At 43.3% G+C, this 20,133-nt stretch overlaps 2 protein-coding genes and 1 pseudogene across 3 annotated transcripts in view; all 3 read right to left on the bottom strand.

The window, feature by feature from the left end:
• Positions 1 to 266: 266 nt before the first annotated feature.
• On the bottom strand, positions 267 to 4,421 carry LOC110502337 (mRNA decay activator protein ZFP36L2-A). The gene is made up of 2 exons (XM_021580280.3): positions 3,298 to 4,421; positions 267 to 3,047 (listed from the first exon to the last, which is right to left on the bottom strand). Exons 1-2 carry the CDS (start codon positions 3,382 to 3,384, stop codon positions 1,872 to 1,874), a joined length of 1,263 nt encoding a protein of 420 aa, XP_021435955.2. The 5' UTR covers positions 3,385 to 4,421; the 3' UTR covers positions 267 to 1,871.
• Positions 4,422 to 5,145: 724 nt separating this feature from the next.
• Positions 5,146 to 6,708, bottom strand: LOC149972480 (tRNA (32-2'-O)-methyltransferase regulator THADA-like; annotated as a pseudogene). The gene is made up of 2 exons (XR_016490924.1): positions 6,581 to 6,708; positions 5,146 to 5,903 (listed from the first exon to the last, which is right to left on the bottom strand). The product of XR_016490924.1 is annotated as a tRNA (32-2'-O)-methyltransferase regulator THADA-like (transcript).
• LOC149972479 (tRNA (32-2'-O)-methyltransferase regulator THADA-like) overlaps positions 6,588 to 20,133 on the bottom strand; it is a 109,859-nt gene continuing 96,313 nt past the window's right edge. The window contains exon 13 of the mRNA XM_090218045.1: positions 6,588 to 6,721. The gene's annotated coding sequence lies outside the window, so the exon portion shown is untranslated. The remainder of the gene's footprint in view (positions 6,722 to 20,133) is intronic.

Genomic DNA, 20,133 nt, shown 5'->3' with positions numbered 1-20,133 from the left:
TCTCCAGGCCCATCCATCAGCTTTTTACCAAATCAGAGGCAGGGTGCCAAGGATTCTAGCTTTAAGAACATGGCAGAGCAGAGCTGAACACTGCGTTTTCAGGAGGCAGTATCGGTCCCTTAGTGATGAAAGGGGGCATTGTTGAAAACATAGGTTTAGAATTATAATTTCTATGAATGACTCTACTGGGGAAGGGTCTTCCTGGAAATGCCAACACACTTGCATCATTCTTTATGTAAAAGATAAAACCAAGCAGCACAAGACTATTTTTCCAAAATGATTTTATTGGGAGAACTACCAAAAAAAAAAAAATGTACAGTACAAAGTCTTACACTCAATTTGTAGTGAACCGACTATCCCCGCCCCCAAAAATTACTACAACTGTCTTTTTGTCCGTTTTTAAATTACATTCAAAAAGCTTTACTTCTGATAAAGTAGTCAACAGGCACAGTGTGCAACCCCTGTACTTACTATGTACAAACGTTCAATCACTTCCCCATCCAGAAAATTCTGAAGACTGCTTTTTTTTTTTTTTCTTTCTCTCTTCCTTTGAGATTGTTTGACTAGTCAATCTAAATAAGTGTAGAGAAACAGGGAATTTCAAAAAAAAAAAATAAGGTATAGTCTTCCCAAGGTGTCTTAGAAAAGTGGTAACCACCTGCAAAAGTCATTCAGCTCCAGCACTACATTCAATTCAACTTGTGTAAAAGATACATGTAGGAAAAATACTTTATTTGGTTAATGTTAAGGCATGTAAAGATGGTGAACTCCGTAGGCACTACACAATAATACTGGGGCACAAGGGATTGCTACATTCTTTAGCACGTGGCTGGAATCAGTGTGACCTCGTACAAACAGAAGAAAACAAATACTTTTTTGGTTAATTTATTTACTTGGGTTCTTTGTCACTGAAGTCTGATCTATATATAAAAAATAAAAAAATCACAAAAAAAAAAAAAAACTTAAGGCTAGCTCAGGTTTGGACGGTCTGCAAAACCACATCATTTATACATTCTACAGAAACATCTAGATAGGGACTCAAAACGGCTTCCACAGCTCTTACAAGCAAACTCTGAACAAACAGCAATCACGCAAACTTGTTTTAATAAACGTAAACAAAATTAATGAAATAAATATCACATGTCCTCTTAAATTAAGATCTTTTTTACTCATTTACAATAAAAATAAGTGAAGTTACAAAATGGAAACCAAAAACAAAATATATATTACTGTGAAAAGAACACACTCCACTTTATGCAGATTAATAATGGCCATCATAATTTAAACATAAAAGAATATAGATCTATTGCTTCATCATACTTGATAAATACAGTATGGACACAAATTACCAATGATGTATAGCCTATACTTTTCACAAGATAATAAATAAGTTAAATAGTTCATAGCCAGTTACACACTGCTATGTAAATCACTCAAAACAGCTAAAAAAAATGATTCAACCATCAGTGATTTCCCCAAACAAACCGAACGTGAGTGCTTCTCAAACTAAGCAACAACCCACTGTTGTGGTGCTGTGAAACAGATTAAAGTCCTGGAATGGAAGTTTAAACGTTCATAAAGGAACACATACTTTGAAAAATAGACGTTACATTGTGTCAAGGCATATTCTTGGCAGGATGGAGGAAATCTGAAACCACTTTACAGTGTCAAGTTTTGTACACATCTATCCCAGGGAAGCGTGGCTTGCCCGATAGACCAAAAATACTGCCATTAATTGCAGCTCAAATAAGTCGCTGATGGAATGCCTTCTGTTGATATCTACTTTTATACAGCTATACCATTACAAAAAGGAACAACTAATGCCATGTCAAGGATCATTTTCAGCCATTGAAAATAACATGATAGGATGTTTAGTCATCTGAAATCGACAGCCTGCTGAAGATTGGCAGACGTTTCCCAGCATCCAAACTTGGGGACTCGGAGCCGCTGAGACTCCCAGAAGAGCTGAGGGACCCGCTCGCATAGCTCTCCAGGTCTGAGAGGGAGTCGGGCGGGCTGGGAGGGGAGTCGAACACCGGCGACTCGTTGAGGCGGCGCAGGGACTGCAAGTGGCTCATGTTGTATGAAGGGGGAGAAGGGGGGCACACGTTAGCTTGAATGTTTCCGTAGTAGGTGTTGAACTGGTTGTTGGCATAGCCGTTCTGAGTATGCATGGCAAGGGGAGCAAGTAAGGCTTTCAGGTCCTGCCCAGGGAAATTGAATGCACTGTTCACACAAGACATGGAGTTGGGAGACAGCATGTCCTCATAATAGTTGGGAGAGCAAGAAGAGGGGGGTGGTGGGGTGCGCGATGTGGGGCTCTCGAGCAGTGGCGACTCAAGTCCATGGTGGCTGGAAAAGCCAGAAAAACTCTGGCTGTGGTGAAGCTTTGGTCTGTCCCGGTTGTGCCCACCTTGCTGCGGAACAACATCCCTTTGACCATAGCCACAGAGCTCCCGACCCGACTTGGGTTCCCCCTGCATGTTGGCGTTGATTGGAGCAGGTCTGCGCTCATCAGCATTGTGGATAAAATGACAGCGGGGACCGTAGGGGCAGAAGCCAATAGTGTGGAAAGTGCGACAGGGCTCGGTTTTGTACTTGGGGTGGCGAGACAAATTTCTCAGCTCGTGGTAGCCGTGAGCAAACTGGCACTTCTCTCCATATTTGCATGCTCCGTTCTCCTCGAAGGGCCTGCAGAGTTCGGTCTTGTAGCGCGTGGAGTTGATCTGAGAGCCCGGCTTCTGCTGTAGGATCTGCAGGCTGCGGTCACTGTTCTCGCTGTATGCCCTGTCACGGAACTTGTTCTCCTTGTTCATAATGGCAGTGCTACTGCTCGTGTTCTCCTTCAAATTACTGTAGGAGTTGACGGAGTACTTGTTGCTGTTGATCATTGCTTCCATGTTGCTGGTCGAGTTTCTACGGAAAAATCCCGGCGTGAAAGAAAAGCTGTTGGAACTTTGTGTAGGTGTCACTGGAGCCCCCACCGCTTTATTATCCAGCATGCTATTGATGTGATTCATAGCGTTCATGTTCATGGTTTTATCTTGCTGTTGAGAGAGAAGACAAACATAAGCAATGCATTTAAACTAACACGGCTTTGGCCAAATGCATGTTAAATTCTGATAAGTTCTGAGTGCAAACTTAGTAACAATGAAAAACTATGGCGGGCTCACGCGAGCAACAAGTTATTGCTTAGGTCACGAAGCTAGTTGTACTGAAAATGAAAAGGCATGCTCAAGCGATCAGACCTGTTAAAAGAACAAGACTGTCCATCTACAATGGGGAAATATACCTTACCTTGTAAAGCATGTCGATGTCGTACAAAGCGGACAACATGGTTGCAGACATCTCTTTCTCGGATGTTTGTCGCAGTAGATCTCTCATGGAGGACCAACCAGGATCCTTCAACGCACGAGGCAACTGTTGTAGCTCGTGCCACGACTGTTTCTTTTTTAGAGCGATTTGAAAGTTCTTGAAAAATCGAAATGTGCAATTCCAGTGGCGGAGATGAAATAAGTTGTGGAAAGTAAGTTCCTTGTAATTGGGTTGTAGATTCTTCCCTCGAGAAGCGCTGAACTAGAGTGCTTCACTAACTACCTCTCCTCTGCACAGGAATATAAACGCTTCGCAGTGGCTGGAGGGTGGAGCTTTCTGAAGTTGGAACAATGTTTTGTGGATCACGCCCCCGTATTCGAACGTCTCCCAGTCACTGGTTGGCCTCGAATTATTATACTCCACCTCGAAATGTAGTTCTTCTCCAAAATTCTATCACGCAATTTGTGAAAGTTGGTCCCGTTTTGAATGAGGGGCCAGGTTGTTGAATCAAGCAATAGCGTACAGTAGGAGTTGCTCGAAAAAGTAATTTATCTTTGTACACGTTTAAGCAACTATACAAACTGGAGAACACTGCGTCTCCCTTCTCTCTCGCAGGTGCGTGAGTAGGAACGCAAGTGTCGGGAAAATGGTTTTAGAAACCAGAGTGAAATATTTTTTTCTGTTTAGGTTTGTTAGTGATTGCATAATCCACACACAACGAAATTATGTCCTAGTTAAGGGCTCTCCAAACCTGTTCCCGGAGAGCTACAGTCCTATAGGTTTTCACTCCAACCCTAATTTATGGTACCGGTTTTTAATAATTAACGTTAGCTGGTTGGTAAAACTGTATCCGGTTAGTTACAAGTGGGGTTGGAGTGACATAAGAATAGAGTTGATTGGCCTCCCAGCAATCAAATGTATGTGCATCACGGTGCATTTACATATAGGATGGCTAATTGAAATGACACAAAGTCACATGGATAGAAAACAAAAGTGAAATAATGAGTCGGCACGGAATTATTTCCAATTATTTCTTGTTATACGAAGAGCGTTCAACCATCTATTACACTGTGGCTCAGCGGCACACAATCTCAGAATACTGCACTGAGTTGACTAAAGGAATGTGAATCTGTAAAAAGCAGTGCGACACTGCCCCCCTAAGAGCAAAGCCCAAAATGACTGACTTGAGCGCCACCTGCTGAGGTTCAAAAATATATTTGAAATACTTAACGTACTTGTTGTATTCGTTTAAAACAGCCTATTCGACGGTGTGATGTAACAAAAGCTCACACCACCCGAAAACTATGAAAATGGAGCCCAACAAAAGTTCACAGCCACATACAAAGATGGCATAATTAGCAGTGAGGAGCAGGGCTATATTAGGGCCCCACAAGGGAGATAGGTATATATTTTTGTAGAAGTTTTTTACAATTCTGTAGAAAACGTATCACCATAAATTGTAGGTTTTTGCGACACCAGTTATATTTCCAAATGTACCAAATCTGGAAATAGTAAAAAAAAATAATTAAAAGGAGTAATACGATTCGGCTGTCTTCTGCATCATTCAATAGTCCCACTGAGTGAGTGGTTTAGCTGCTGAGAGTTGGATATAAAAAAACCAAATAGCAACAGCCGAAAACAAATGACATAACGGGTTGGAATCTACTACTACAAACCCTTAAATTAGAGCTGGGGCTGTAACTCTGCCTAAATGAGCGTTTATGATAAAACGACAGTCTAACGTCAAGGACAGATGGGCAAGCCTCAAACTTTGAGAAATCCCTTGAACATGTCCTCATCCGCCAAAAAAACAAAAAAAAAAACTCATCACACAGTGCTGTTTTTATTGGGGGATGTTCAAGAGTTCCAGAACATTACATCATTTTTACAGGGAACATTGCCATACTACAGCGCAAGACTGCCCAGCTGTCTGGGCAGTCGCTAACACAGGACAGTGGACCATTGTGTTGCCCTCCTAATTACGTAACCTAGGAAACCAAGGAGGCAGAAAAACCTATGCGAAGGTTAGGAAAACGTGCTAATACATATTAGATTAAAAACAAATACATACACATACCGCCCTGTGGTTGTTTTCAAGAATCGCGAGACATGAATTAGGCATCTTTACTTTGAAAAACACAGACAAAACTCAAAACTTAAACACTTTACATTCCCTTCTAAAACCCATACATCTGTCGCTGATAAAAACAAACCATTTTAGTCAAGAAAAATGTGTATATTGCTTGCATAAGTGTTAAATTCAGAATGTTTCTTGGGAGTCTAAAACCCGTAGCCAGTGTGGGCCTCTCCTGCTGCAAGCCAGCCGGGCATGCTCTATGGTGCAGGAGAACTGGGCCAGGGCTGGGAGGCCCTCCAGAGCCTGATGGGTGGCCAGGGACATGGCATCTTCCTGGGCTGACAGACTGAGGAGCTCTGCCTGGTTCTGGTTCAGAGCCTTCAGCTCTGGGGCTTTGAAGAGGACACCCAGGTATCTGTGTAGCAGCTGCATCCACTGGACAGGCTCGGCCCACAGGTTCAGATCTCCCTCCTCAAACAGGAACACCTCCTCATCCTGAGCAGTGATGAGACTGAATGGAATACGACAACGAATGTGTTAGAATGGAAGGTGGAAGAGGGTCATGAATAGGAATCAGATTGAATTAAGTTCATTTTATGCTTTTCTGCCATTCAGATTTTGGTAGTAGAGGGATGATGAACAAGCAAATACTCTGACAAAGGGCATAAATATCACCCCATTCCATCCCATCTTATCCAGTCAAATCCCAACTCTTCAGAAGGTGTGTGTGTGTGTGTGTGTGTGTGTGTGTGTGTGTACACGAGTTATAGTGTTCTTTCCAAGAATGGGTTTTGTATAAGCTTCACATTGAGCCCGTGTCGGACAACAGATTGAGAACGGCTTTTTCTGTCTCTCCCACTCCTTATTTGGTGTTCTATGGGTCTTACATCCACATTATATCTTCATCAGTGCTACTGTACTATAACAGTGTTTCTCTTTCTGGTGCCTGTTTCCCCTAAAGACTCCCCTGCTCTCCCAACCATACTTGCAGTCTCTCCAGGATCGGGGTCAATTCCATCTATATTCACTTACAATTTCAGTTCACTTCCTGAGGAGACTAAATGGAATTGGTTTTAACTCCTACCCCGCTTTTCTCTCTAGATCCTCAGAATGTAGAAATAGGTATGTGAGCCAACCTCCCGTTGTTGGCTCTGTCCCTAGATGTGGTGTGTGTCTCTGTGTGCCCACCTGTGGCCCTGGACATGGCTGTAGGGTTGCTGTGCCAGCTGTGGGGGCAGGTGCCAATGGGCATCCTCACCCTGACAGAGTGGCTGCCGGGAGATGGCGAAGGAGAGCAGGAGCAAGAGACAGCCACATCAGGCAACCGACCTGGTAAGGAAGGACACACACACACACACACACTTGGTTGAGCTGGGAAAGAGTGTATGAGTGAGAGGAAAGACTCCTGAAGTGGCGAGAGGACATGACAGGATTAACACTCATATAGCAACAGGCCCTAGACTGAACGACTCCAGTTGTCCATGTATTGACTTCAAAGCTCTCTGAAACGGTGTATGTGTGTGTATATTTTTTGTGTTGTTATCCCTTGACCATGCCCTGTACAGTTGATACCCAGAGATAACACAAGGGACTTCAAAAGTTATTCTAACATAGCAGTTAAAACACTACCACCATGGGGGGAGGCACTTAACCCCATCAACATCCCCAGACAGCATCAACAGCACCAACCCCACTCCTACTGCCGTGCTGGAAATCCTGGCCATTAAGGAGGATTGGTTGTCCCTTCTAAGAGGGGGTGTAAAACCAAGTTCTTGAGATTCAGGGAAACCCACTCCGAACCTAAGACGTTGTTGATTGTACAGTATTATCAGAGATTTAGTGGGTCGAGTCAGAGTGGCATGTTCCTCTCTCGAACCAAAGGGCTGTGCCGCCCCTCTCTGGGTTGGCCCGGCTCTGATGTCACCCCAGCCATTCATCCCAGAGGGGAAGAGACCGGCTTTACCGCTGGACTCGGGCCAGCGTGCTTCAAAACACAACCAGCCCTAAACATTAAGACATAATAGGGAACTCTAGCCGCTCTTTAATCTATGGACTTTGGGGAGGTTTCACACTTCACTAACGCAATTTCCCCTCGTCGCTCCTCGGCTTACAGTACACAACATCCACTCCTCTCAGTGGATCGTCTTTCCCCTGCTATTACTGTGTGTGTGTGTGTGTGTGTGTGTGTGTGTAAGAGTGTCGTTTATGTGAGTAACAGTGTTTATCTGAACATTTTAAAAATCGGAGAGATGACAGGCCGGTGCCAACATCTTCCTATTGGTGAATGGGGCTGGCGAAGGGGTGACTGTTCTACTACTACTACTATTACCGCTGGCACATAGTGAGCCTGTTGGAACAGGGTGGATAGTAAAGGAACAGGACTGGAGTGGAGAGTAATCCAGGAGTAGGCACTCTACAAAAGTAAAAGGACTCCTACGATTATGGATCTCATAATAACCTGCTCAGCTAAAACGTATTCACTCGGCCATGACATGAGGAAAGGTACTGTAGGCGATTGTATGAGCTACAGCTGCATTTCAGCGAAGATCAATGACATCATCCAATAAATAACTGCAGAAGCCAAGTGAAGCCTGTTCCAAGTCCTGCCCTTCTGTCACGTCATAGGTATTTTGGGGTGAATTTGTCTCATCCGCTTAATTTCTGTATCATTTCGCAGCCATTAAGCTCTGTGCCGTACATATGAAGGGCGTTTCGCTATGACACGGAGACAGCTTATGACGGGAAAGGAGGACGCTTAATTCCCGAAATCAATATGTGGTGGGAGTCTTGGGCTGGAACTAATTAAAACACTTTTTAAGTAAGGAAAGAGAGAGGAGGGAGCTTTCGGTGTTCGGCAAATCTAGGACTTAGCTTCTGCAGCTGGCGGGTGTTGGGTGTCCCAATGACAGAGGAGGATTTTGGGGGAGGCGGGCTGTAATGATAGTGGTGAAATAAGAGAGATTGGTGGACCTCCCTCCCTCTCCCCCTGGTGCCATCATGCTGTGTGTTCAGCCACCTCTGCTCAGTTACCCACATCAGAGGGATATGGGGCCGCAGTACCTCTATTGCCAGTTTTACCTCACCTGAGCCCCTAACCTGGGGACCACACCAGCCCCTGCCCTCCACCTGCCTTTTTAATAAGGCCCTGCTCTGCTTAACCTTTCTCTCTCCACAGCTCAGAGAAACAAATCTGTTTTGAGTGCTGGGATTCAAATGGTTAAAATCTTGGTTCACACGTGAGGAGTGTGTGTGTGTGTGTGTGTGTGTGTGTGTGTGTGTGTGTGTGTGTGTGTGTGTGTGAGAGAGAGTGTGAGAGAGAGGGGTGTCAAATGAAAACACACTTTACAGCCCCAACTTCCTGTTATGGCTCCGCAAGAACCAGAGTGTGAGATCAAGGCTTTAGCTTCTGATACCAATAGCCTGTACTGTAGTACTCAATAACAACTATCACAAAAAAATCTGTAATCATAAACATATAAAAGCTGGTTCAGGAAGGTTAAAGTGAAGTCAACCTTCAATAATGGCAGCTGTCAATGGCCACCTAGGTCATTCTCCAGAGGGAGCCACAAAGACTGTACTTAGACCAGGAACAGCTACAGTAACCTCTCCTTCAGCCTCTGCCAACATTTTTATGCCAAAGCTTGGGCCCTGGTGGGACTCTAGCTGTCCATCTCCAGACTAGACTAGAGGAACTAACACTGAGGAGTGATTTTAGCTCTTGTCCTAAACATAGGTGATTTTCTACAGAGGATCACTTTCTCTATATGCTTTTTCTTCAGTCATTGTTAGCATACTAATCTGGGCCTCGGCTCTGACGGATAGGGGATTCCATGCCAAAAGGAGACTTTTAGTTGCATGCTACATTCATACACTACCAACCCAGGTTTAACGATTGGATGATCCCCAGTTAAAACAGGACTAACCTGGTTTATAAGTGAACGATCTTTTGCTACATCAGGATATCCTCCGATCATCCTGCCCTTTGATTTACTGTAAATGAATGGACAGAGAAACACACACACACATTACATAATATCGAAGTTAATATTGACATGGGCTGAGACATTGTGGATTCAGTGACGGTTCATTGACAAATGATGGTTGACGGTTCATTGAGAATGGCCTAGATAAACAGACAGGTCAGAAAATCCCATAGACGGGTTGGTTGTTTAGCAACAAAACTGACGGGGTTGGTTTAGATTGTTGACAACATGTCAACTTTATTTAGTCTCCATAGGTTTATAGAAAACAAACACATTTGCACAATGAGCACCTGTCTTGCAAATACATTGTTAGTTGTTTGTTAGCTCGCTAACAAGATAAAACTGGCTGAAACGAGCCACCTCCGATTCCCCACATGGCTGCTTCTTGTCATTGTTGCTAGCTATGTGACCGTTCCGAATCAGAACAAAGAGAGGCCACATTGATGCGGACGCATCATTTCAGGATGTCCGTGACGTGATCCCGTGTGGCTCAGTTGGTAGAGCTCGGCGCTTGCAATGCCAGGGTTGTCGGTTCGATTCTCACGGGGGAACAGTATGAAAATGTATGCACTTACTACTCTCAGTCGTTTTGGATAAGAGCATCTGCTAAATGACAAATATTTATGTTGCCAGCCAACCTGCCTATAAGTCCACTACTTTTGATGCTATTCAGTCTGCAGAGAATCACACTTCACATCTGAACTAGGAAGTTGACAGGTCAATGCCACTGAGCTAACAGGTACAGTTGAATTCGGAAGCATACACACACTTAGGTGGGAGTCATTAAAAGTCGCTTTTCAACCCCTCCACAAATGTCTTGTTAAGAAACTATAGTTTTGGCAAGTCGGTTAGGACATCTACTTTGTGCTTGACACAAGTGATTTTTCCAACAATTGTTTACAGACAGATTATTTCACTTATAATTCACTGTATCACAATTCCAGTGGGTCAGACGTTTACATACACTAAGTTGACTGTGCCTTTAAACAGCTTGGAAAAGTTTAAATGATGTCATGGCTTTAGAAGCTTCTAATAGGCTATTTGACATCGTTTGAGTCAATTGGAGGTTTACCTGTGCATGTATTTCAAGGCCTACCTCAAAACTCAGTGCCTCTTTGCTTGACATCATGGGAAAATCAAAAGAAATCAGCCAAGACCTCAGAATAAATAATTATATACCTCCACAAGTCTGGTTCATCCTTGGGAGCAATTTCCAAATGCCTGAAGGTACCACGTTCATCTGTACAAACAATAGTATGCAAGTATAAACACCATGGGACCACGCAGCCGTCTAGGAGAACCGTTCTGTCTCCTAGAGATGAACGTACATTGGTGTGAAAAGTGACCATCAATCCCAGAACAACGGTAAAGGAACTTGTGAAGATGCTGGAGGAAACAGGTACAAAAGTATCTATTTCCACAGTAAAACAAGTCCTATAATCGACATAACCTGAAAGGCAGCTCAGCAAGGAAGAAGTCACTGCTCCAAAACTGCCATAAAAAACCCAGACTACGGTTTGCAACTGCACATGTGGACAAAGAGGGTACTTTTTGGAGAAATGTCCTCTGGTCTGATGAAACAAAAATAGAACTGTGTGGCCATAATGACCATTGTTATGTTAGGAGGAAAAAGGGGGAGGCTTGCAAGCCGAAGAACACCATCCCAACCGTGAAGCACGGGGGTGGCAGCATTATGTTGTGCTTTGCTGCAGGAGAGTTTGGTGCACTTCACAAAATAGATGGCATCACGAGGCAGGAAAATGTTGTTGATATATTGAAGCAACATCTCAAGACATCAGTCAGGAAGTTAAAGCTTAGTCGCAAATGGGTCCTCCAAAATGGCTTAAGGACAACAAAGTCAAGGTATTGGAGTGGCCATCACAAAGCCCTGACCTCAATCCTATAGAGAATTTGTGGGCAGAACTGAAAAAGTGTGAGCGAGCAAGGAGGCCTACAAACCTGACTCAGTTACACCAGCTCTGTCAAGAGGAATGGGTCAAAATTCAACCAACTTATTGTGGGAAGCCTGTGGAAGGCTACCCGAAACGTTTGACCCAAGTTAAACAATTTAAAAGGCAATGCTACCAAATACTAATTAAGTGTATGTAAACTTCTGACCCACTGGGAATGGGATGAAAGAAATAAAAGCTGAAATAAATCATTATCTCTACTATTATTCTGACATTTCACATTCTTAAAATAAAATGGTGATCCTAACTGACCTAAGACAGGGACTTTTTACTAGGATTAAATGTCAAGAATTGTGAAAAACTGAGTTTAAATGTTTTTGGCTAAGGTGCATGTAAACTTCCAACTTCAACTGTAACTAACTACCTGCTAACCATGTGTACTTTAATAACATTCATAACCACAGTCATAATTACCATAATTAACTTACATAATTAATATTACTAGGGGTATGGGGAGTGTTTTCTGGTCAGGTCATGTGGTTAGGACTCAATTACAAAAGGACTCTTGTCCTTTGTCCTCTATGTTTTGTATGGAGTTTGTCTGCAAAATGTGCCCTTAAAACAGCCATAATCATGTTGGTAACCCAGATCAAGTAGCCCCCTGTCCCCATCTTTCCTTTCCCTCCAACCCAGTATTTAATTTTTTATTTTTTTACAAATTCCTATTTTACACCCCGGCCAAACCCTCCCCTAACCCGGACGATGCTGGGCCAATTGTGTGACGCCCTATGGGACTCACGATCATGGCTGGTTGTGATACTACAGACCCAGGTTCGATCCCGGGCTGTGACACCTCTAGCACTGAGATGCAGTGCGATAGACCGCTGCGCCACTTGGGAGCCCAGTAGAGTCGTGTCCCTCTAATCACATTATGTAGCCTATTGTCCCACCTCTGTCTGAGCATGTGAAAGTGTTAAGGGGTGGTGAGGTGAAGAGGTTTTGACTTCAACCTAAACAGCAGAGTCATTTGGGGGGGATCTATTGGATAAATGGTGCTCTTTGGGTTTAATTGGTCATTGAAAATATAACACACTTTCAAAGTCAAAGGACTATCTACTATACAACATTTTAAGTACACCCAACTGTACTTAACTCAAGCACTCTTCCCTCTCCCTCCACACACCACTCCTATGTTGAAATAAGGAGTAGGTGGATATGAAGTAGAGGTTGAAGATAACTCCTGAGGTGAAGAGGACACCTCACTAGACATCACTGATTCACTTCCATATCAGAGGCAGAGAGCTGTCATTACATGGCCATGGATTAACACCTCCACTACTTTAGCCTGCAACTTCAGGTCGTAAACGTGCCCTGGACAACTCTGTTGCTGTCAATATCAAAACATACAAATCACTTCAAATAGGACGACCAATACACTGTGTCCCTTTGGACAGCAGACCAACGTACGATCTGTAGTCCATGAAGAATTCTGGACGCCCCCACATCAGGGTTGAACTCTCAGGCAATGACGAGTGTGGTGAGTAGGGAGAAAAAGACAGGGACGTGCGTACACACACACACAGCAATTATGTTCATTGTATTCCCATCCTGTTGTAGAAAAAGTATCTTAGTTTTAGTCATCTGGTTCTATCATATCTGATGGTGAACTGACATGGTATCTGCCCCTGCTCTGCCCCAACGTACACATGGATGTATAGACACGGATGTTCTTTAGATTAGAGAGCAATGAGGTGATGCTATCAGTGGAGGCAGACGCAGGGAAAATAAGGGTGGTTCCTGTGTTTTCACCGGGAGAAGAAGCTGGGAAAATAGAGGAAGGGTGTTTCTTGAGGAGAGAAAGTCACACTCTTAATATTTCCGTGTGTGTGTTAGTTTGAGAGTCCATCAATGTCCCAAGACCTGAGTCACAAAATAATTTTGGAAAACAAAGATCAAAAGCTTCCTAGCCACACACACACACACACACACACACAACTCAAATGATATCCAGCCCTAGGGTAACCCCCTGCCAAACTAGATTTAGCACCCCCTCATTCCAGGAACACTCCCCAATCCTAGCGAGAAACTACGTCAGTGGCCCTCCCCACCTCCAACACGGGTATGCGCTTGGCACTGTGGCAGAGACGGCAATAGAAAAACATAGATAGATAGGTTACGGGGTAACTTTATATTAAGTATTCACATCATATCCACTAGGGTTAGGCGATGTCAACTTGTGTTATCGTGAGTATGTACTCATAAAACGTTGTGATATATGATAGTATCGCCCCCTATTGGCCAACCTATTTTTTTAAATACATGTTTTATTTTTTTATTTTACTTGCATGCTCCAACTGGATGAATCATGACAAAATATAGTTGTTGAAAGCCTGGACAGAGGCTAAGTGCAGGAAAATATTTTCTAAATTCCTTTGATGGTGCTTCAGCATGGAACAGGTTTGTGTGTGTCTGTCTTGTGTCTGCGCACATGACAGAGCAAAGTGACAGTCGACTAACGAGGAACAGGGTGCCTTGCCATAGTGATTTTGGTTAGAAATCATTGGCTGGATAGAATCAAAGTCTACTGTCTTTTGCAACTGGATAATATTTGCCCCATCTGCCTCTTTTCATTTTTTTTTTTTTCAATCTATCATAAAGCTGTGATTGAGATTACTCTAGGCCTATAGACAACGAATTGTATTCTTGTTCTTTTTGAAAGCGGCACGTTTAAAAACGAAAGCTTTTCTGTATATTCCTTATACCATAGCAAACTGTTACTGAAGGGAGGTAAGAATAATGTGTGTGATGTATGAAGCGAGATCCCTAAGTTAGCAATGTGGGTCAACACACAAGTTAATTTAGCTGAAAACGGAGCAGGGAGGGGGAGATGAGTGAGTGTGTGTGGGCGCGTTCGCTTACCAAAATGCTGCCCGCGGCCAGTGACGGACTTCTCCGTCATAGTTAGCTAGCTACTGTTTCTTACCCTCTCGACTGAGGCGAATTAGCTAGCTAGTAGCTACCACAGCCAGTTCAGCTCTAGCCTCCAGCTATCTGTCAGATAGTGATATGAGGTGGCTATTATTATCTAATGGTGGTTGTTTGTATGGAAATGTTTTGTAGCCTTTGTTTTGTTCTGTTTTAACAGAAGTAAATGAACTTGGATAGCTTTCAGCAGTTGATGTACCGTTAGAGAGAGAGCTGGCCAACTTTTGGCCAGCTCTCTCTCAAAATATCTAGCATGCAATTTTTTTTTTGGCCTCAATCACACTAGACCTGAATCAAAAGATGAAACCAGTGGCCAAATGATTGAAGGCCGATATTCAGACGTTTTTTTTTTCCTGTGCAATGCGAGTTTTCATTAGAGTCATTGTAATAATGTAACCTTATTGATCTGTCAGTTTCCCAGGCTAATTCCTTACTTTTCACACGGACACAGTAGCTAATAAATAGCTCTGCGGGCTTCACTGTCATGGTGCACAGTCAGTCAGAACACAACACTAGGCTCACCATGTCTTAACAGGATCAAATGGTGACCGGTGTCCCAGCAGGGTCAGACAGCCAGGGAAGACCAGTCTACGGAGCTCAGGTGAATTTTACAGTATATTAACCATATCAGTGAATGATACAAAGTTACATCTTGACTTGATGGGGAGACCTATAGTAGCTATAGTACAGCAGTTTAAGCGTAAAGCTACAGTCTGGGATCTGGGAATAATGGGAATTTTAATTGTTGAACCATTGATTCTATTCTTGGATAAAATAAATGTATAAATATACTGTACACCAAGTTATTCTTTGTCATGCTTCATGTAAGCATAACATATGTCGACAGGTCTCTCGGCAGGGTCAGGCAGCCATGAAAGACAAGTCTGTGACGGACCTGAGGTGAATTAGTGCAGAATCAACACTTTCTCTCTCTCTGTGCAGCAAACACTGGACAAGCCAGGTGCTTTAAAGACTGCATTTTCCCGATGACACAACATGAAAAAACTCAAATGTGAAGAAGACCTGGTATAAGATATTGATGATGAATGGGTACAGATATGTTTGAATTCCCAGTCATGTTCATATAATCTCAGACATAAATTACTACAGTTGAAGACCACCCACAGAACGTACCATATCCCAGTGAAACTGAATAGCATGCACTCAGAAATGGCATTCCTCTGCTGGAGATGTAAAAGACAAAAAAGGGGACAGACAGTGCATTCAGAAAGTATTCAGACACCTGGACTTTTTCCACATTTTGTTACATTACAGCCTTATTCTAAAATGGATTAAATAAAACATTTTCCTCATAAATCTACACACAATACCCCACAATGACAAAGCAAAAACAGCTTTTTAGGCATGTTTGATAACTTATAAAAAAATACAAAACAGAAATACCTTACTTAAATAAGTCTCCAGACCCTTTGCTATGAGACTAGAAACTGAGCTCAGGTGCATCCTGTTTCCATTCATCATCCTTGAGATGTTTCTACAACTTGACTGGAGTCCACCTGTGGTAAAGTCGGCACACACCTGTCTATATCCCAAGGTCCCTCAGTTGATGTCAGAGCAAAAACCAAGCCATCAGGTCAAATTAATTGTCCGTAGAGCTCCGAGACAGGATTGTGTAGAGGCACAGGTCTGGGGAAGGGTACCAAAAATATTCTGCAGCATCGAAGGTCCCCAAGAACACAGTGGCCTCCATCATTCTTAAATGGAAGAAGTTTGGAACCACCAAGACTCTTCCTAGAACTGGCCGCCCGGCCAAACTGGGCAATCAGGGAAGAATGACCTTGGTCAGGGAGGTGACCAAGAACCCGATGGTCACTCTGACAGAGCCTTTATGGTAGAGTGGCCAGATGGAAGCCACTCCTCAGTAAAAGGCAAATGAAAGCCCGCTTGGAGTTTGCCAATTGGCACCTAAAGGACTTGGACTATGAGAAACAAGATTCGCTGGTCTTATGAAACCAAGGTTGAACTCTTTGGCCTGAATGCCAAGTGTTATGTCTGAAGGAAACCTGTCACCAAACCTGTCAGCATCATGCTGTGAGGATATTTTTAAGTAGCAGGACCTCAGACTGGGGCGAAGGTTCACCTTCCAACAGGACAAGGACCCTAAGCACACAGCCAAGACAATGCAGGAATGGCTTCGGGACAAGTCTCTGAATGTCCTTGAGTGGCCCAGCCAGAGCCCTGACTTGAACATCTCTGGAGAGACTTGAAAATAGTTGTACAGCGATGCTCCCCATCCAACCTGACAGAGCTTGAGAGGATCTGCAGAGAAGAATGGGAGAAACTCCCAAATACAGGTGTGCCAAGCTTGTAGCGTCATACCCAAGAAGACTCGAGGCTGTAATCTCTGCCAAAAGGTGCTTCAACAAAGTACTGAGTAAAGGGTCTGAATACTTATGTAAAATGTCATATTTCCGTTTTTTATTATTTGCAATAATGTCAAAAACTGTTTTTGCTTTGTCACTATGGGGTATTGTGTGTAGATTGACGAGGAAACAAAAACATTTCAATCTTAATTTTAGATTAAGGCAGTAATGTAACAAAATGTGGAAAAAGTTCAAGGGTCTGAATACATTCCGAATGCACTGTATTGGCCTATGTCACGGTCTTTGTGAAGGCTGGCTGAATTTTGAATTTTCCTTCTCCTTGTTTTTGTTTTCTTGGAAATGTTGATAGTGGAGACTTCCATCAGAAGAGACTGTGTAACCAAGCATTTATATCGGCTAAGGAATGCATTGCAATTAATTGGAAGGTTGGTTATCCTCCAACAGTGTCACAATGGATGGCAGAAAATGTCAAGGTATGTAACTAGGATTTGATTTATTACAATATTAAGGTTATGCTAGTCAATTTTCATAAGGTCTGGATGCCTTATGTGGAATACACTTATGTGGAGTCTGTATTGAAACCCTTTTTTCCTTTCTGTTTCCCATGAATTTTCCTACAACTCCAGCAGAAAGTACCTGGATGTGAGTAAGTTCTTCAGCTTTTGTATTGAAAACCTGCCCAAGTCAGGGGCGATACCCATTTAGGCAATCCCTAGCTGCTGGGCTGCTCAGTCCTGGGCCAGGGGGTCTGCCGTCCTGTGGGTTGTCACTCTGGCCTTGGCCTAACACACCCAAAACCAATAATGAACGTTTCACTAAGATCCTAAAGCGGAGTGGGGTGTGTTTAAGTTGGGGCACTGCAGGGTGGTGGACACCTAGGGGCAGGACGAATGACCCAGCTATATTGTGTGCAAGTAAAATGAGCTTTACAGTACTATTAGGCCTGTACTTTTGTTTCCAAACCTTTCCCTAAGGGGGAAAAAAAAGAAGTTGGGAAGGAAATAGTGTTGGCAGAGAGTTGAGTTACTGACTAGACTGGATGGTGTCGGGCGTGCAGGCAGCTTGGGCTGGCTGGGCAGTTTGACTTAAATTTGACAGAGGATGTCTTAAAATAATCAAAAGTAGTTCTACTTTATTTTATAAAGACTTTTTCATTTGTTCAGCTATTGGCTAAGGTGCAACACAATAAAGGTTTTTGAATTACATTTGATCGAGTTCAGTCTTATCAACCACTCAACATATTTAATAATGATCTCGTACCTAGCTTGATGAATGTTATTTTTTGTTGTTCTAAATAAAGATGTCTAGAAGGGCCATGGGTCATATTGGATGGTGTAGAAATGCAAGAAATGGGCTTTAGATGCCCCAAAAAATGATGGTGGAGGACCCCCCCCCGCCCGGTTATGTCCCCCCTCACTTCTGAAAGAAAAGTTGCGCCCCTGGCCCCAGACACACTACTGCACCCACACCCTGATCAGAGAGACACAAACACACACACATTTATGTTACAGCAGAGCATGGTAGACAGCATGTACCACCAGTCTAGAGGCCAGGATCAGGGCAGCACAGTACAACACACACACACACACACACACACACACACACCTCAAAACTGCAGTAACACACCGCACAAATAAAATGGACCCCTACTACACAACACCATTCAATTAAGATGTGTGTAAAACAGAGCTAACATGCCATTACACCACATGGAGACTATGGCAGGAACCCAACCGTCTGTTACACAACTCTAATCCTAACCTTGAAAAGCCTCCACAAAAGGAAAAGGGATCCTGCTCACACAGATTGTGTGTATTTTTCCTGAGAGGAAAGTCTTTGTAATCCAATCCTTACTCTCCACTCTCATTCACTCATTGTTAATACAGTGGTGTGTGTATTGGGGCCCCTACACACACAGACACACAGTCGGCCAGCTCTCCACAACTGTCGCCAGGTGCTGGGCAGTTGGGCAACTAACATGGGGCCTAGAGTGAAGTGAGACTGCTGGGTAAATCTATCTCCTTCATCCACGGTTCTCTGAATACAGGAGTGACGGCCTCACAGCCACAGGTATGTGGGTTCTTTCATAGACGGACGGAGAGAGAAAAGGAGGGAGGCTACGCCTCACCTACTGTACTCCCACCTTTCCATTAATGCCTGTACATAAATCACAGACGGCTTAGGGCTGTTTTGGCAGCAGGGTTTCAATGGAGGACAGGGTACCATTACCGGTGGCCATTTTGAGATCACTCTTAAAGTTCCAGTACCAGTCAAAAGTTTGGAAACACCTACTCAGTTTTTTCTTAATTTTTTACATTGTTAAATTATAGAATAATAGTGAAGACATAAAAACGTGGAAATAACACATATGGAATCATGTAGTAACTAAAAAAGTGTTAAACAAATCAATATATATTTGAGATCTTTCAAAGTAGCCACCCTTTTCCTTGATGCCAGCAACTTTTCACTCTTGGCATTCTCTCAACCAGCTTCACCTGGAATGTTTTTTCAACAGTCTTGAAGGAGTTCCCACATATGCTGAGCACTTGTTGGCTGCTTTTCCTTCACTCTGCGGTCCAATTCATCCCAGGTGATTGTGGAGGCCAGGTCATTTGATGCAGTACTCCATCACTGTCCTTCTTGGTCAAATAGCCCTTACACAGCCTGGGAGGTGTGTTTTGGGTAATTGTCCTGCTGAAAAAAAAATTATAGTCACACTAAGCACAAACCAGATGGGATGGCGTATCGCTGCAGAATGCTGTGTGCCTTGAATTGTAAATAAGTCACCAACAGTGTCACCAGCAAAGGCACCCCCACACCACCACACCTCCATGCATCAAGGTGGGAACCACACATGCAGAGATCATCCGTTCATCTACTGTGCATCTCACAGAGACATGGCGGGTGGAAAAAAAAATCTCAAATTTGTACTCTTCAGACCAAAAGGACAGATTTCCACCGGTCTAATGTCCATTGCTCGTGTTTCTTGGCCCAAGCAAGTCTCTTCTTATTATTGGTGTCCTTTAGTAGTGGTTTCTTTGCAGCAATTCGACCATGAAGGCCTGATTCACGGAGTCTCCTCTAACCAGTTGATGTTGAGATGTGTCTGTTACTTGACCTCTGTGAAGCATTTATTTGGGCTGCAATTTAGGAGGCTGGTAACTCTAATGAACTTAGTTTCATCATAGAGCTTGATAGTTTTTGCGACTGCACTTGAAGAACCTTTCAAAGTTCTTGACATTTTCCAGGTTGACTGACCTTCATGTCTTAAAGTAATGATGGTCTGTCATTTCTTTTTGCTTATTTGAGCTGTTCTTGCCATAATATGGACTTGGACTTTTACCAAATAGGGCTATCTTCTGTATACCAACCCTACCTTGTCACAACAACTGATTGGCTCAAAGACATTAAGAAGGATAGATATTCCACAAATTAACTTTTAACAAGCCATACCTGTTAATTTAAACACATTCCAGGTGGCTACCTCATGAAGCTGGATGAGAGAATGTCAAGAGTGT

This window comes from Oncorhynchus mykiss, chromosome 23 (genome assembly GCF_057628025.1).
Source record: "Oncorhynchus mykiss isolate SJ-2025 chromosome 23, ASM5762802v1, whole genome shotgun sequence".
In the NCBI taxonomy this organism is placed as follows: Eukaryota; Metazoa; Chordata; class Actinopteri; order Salmoniformes; family Salmonidae; genus Oncorhynchus; species Oncorhynchus mykiss.
This window is presented reverse-complemented; position numbering and strand designations above follow the sequence as displayed.

Bases quoted from the DNA above. Each gene is read 5' to 3' on its own strand.
- LOC110502337 (XM_021580280.3), bottom strand. From the start codon at position 3,384: ATGAGAGATCTACTGCGACAAACATCCGAGAAAGAGATGTCTGCAACC. The intron at 3,048-3,297 runs GTAAGGTATATT...CTCTCTCAACAG, and splicing joins ACATCGACATGCTTTACAAG to CAAGATAAAACCATGAACAT.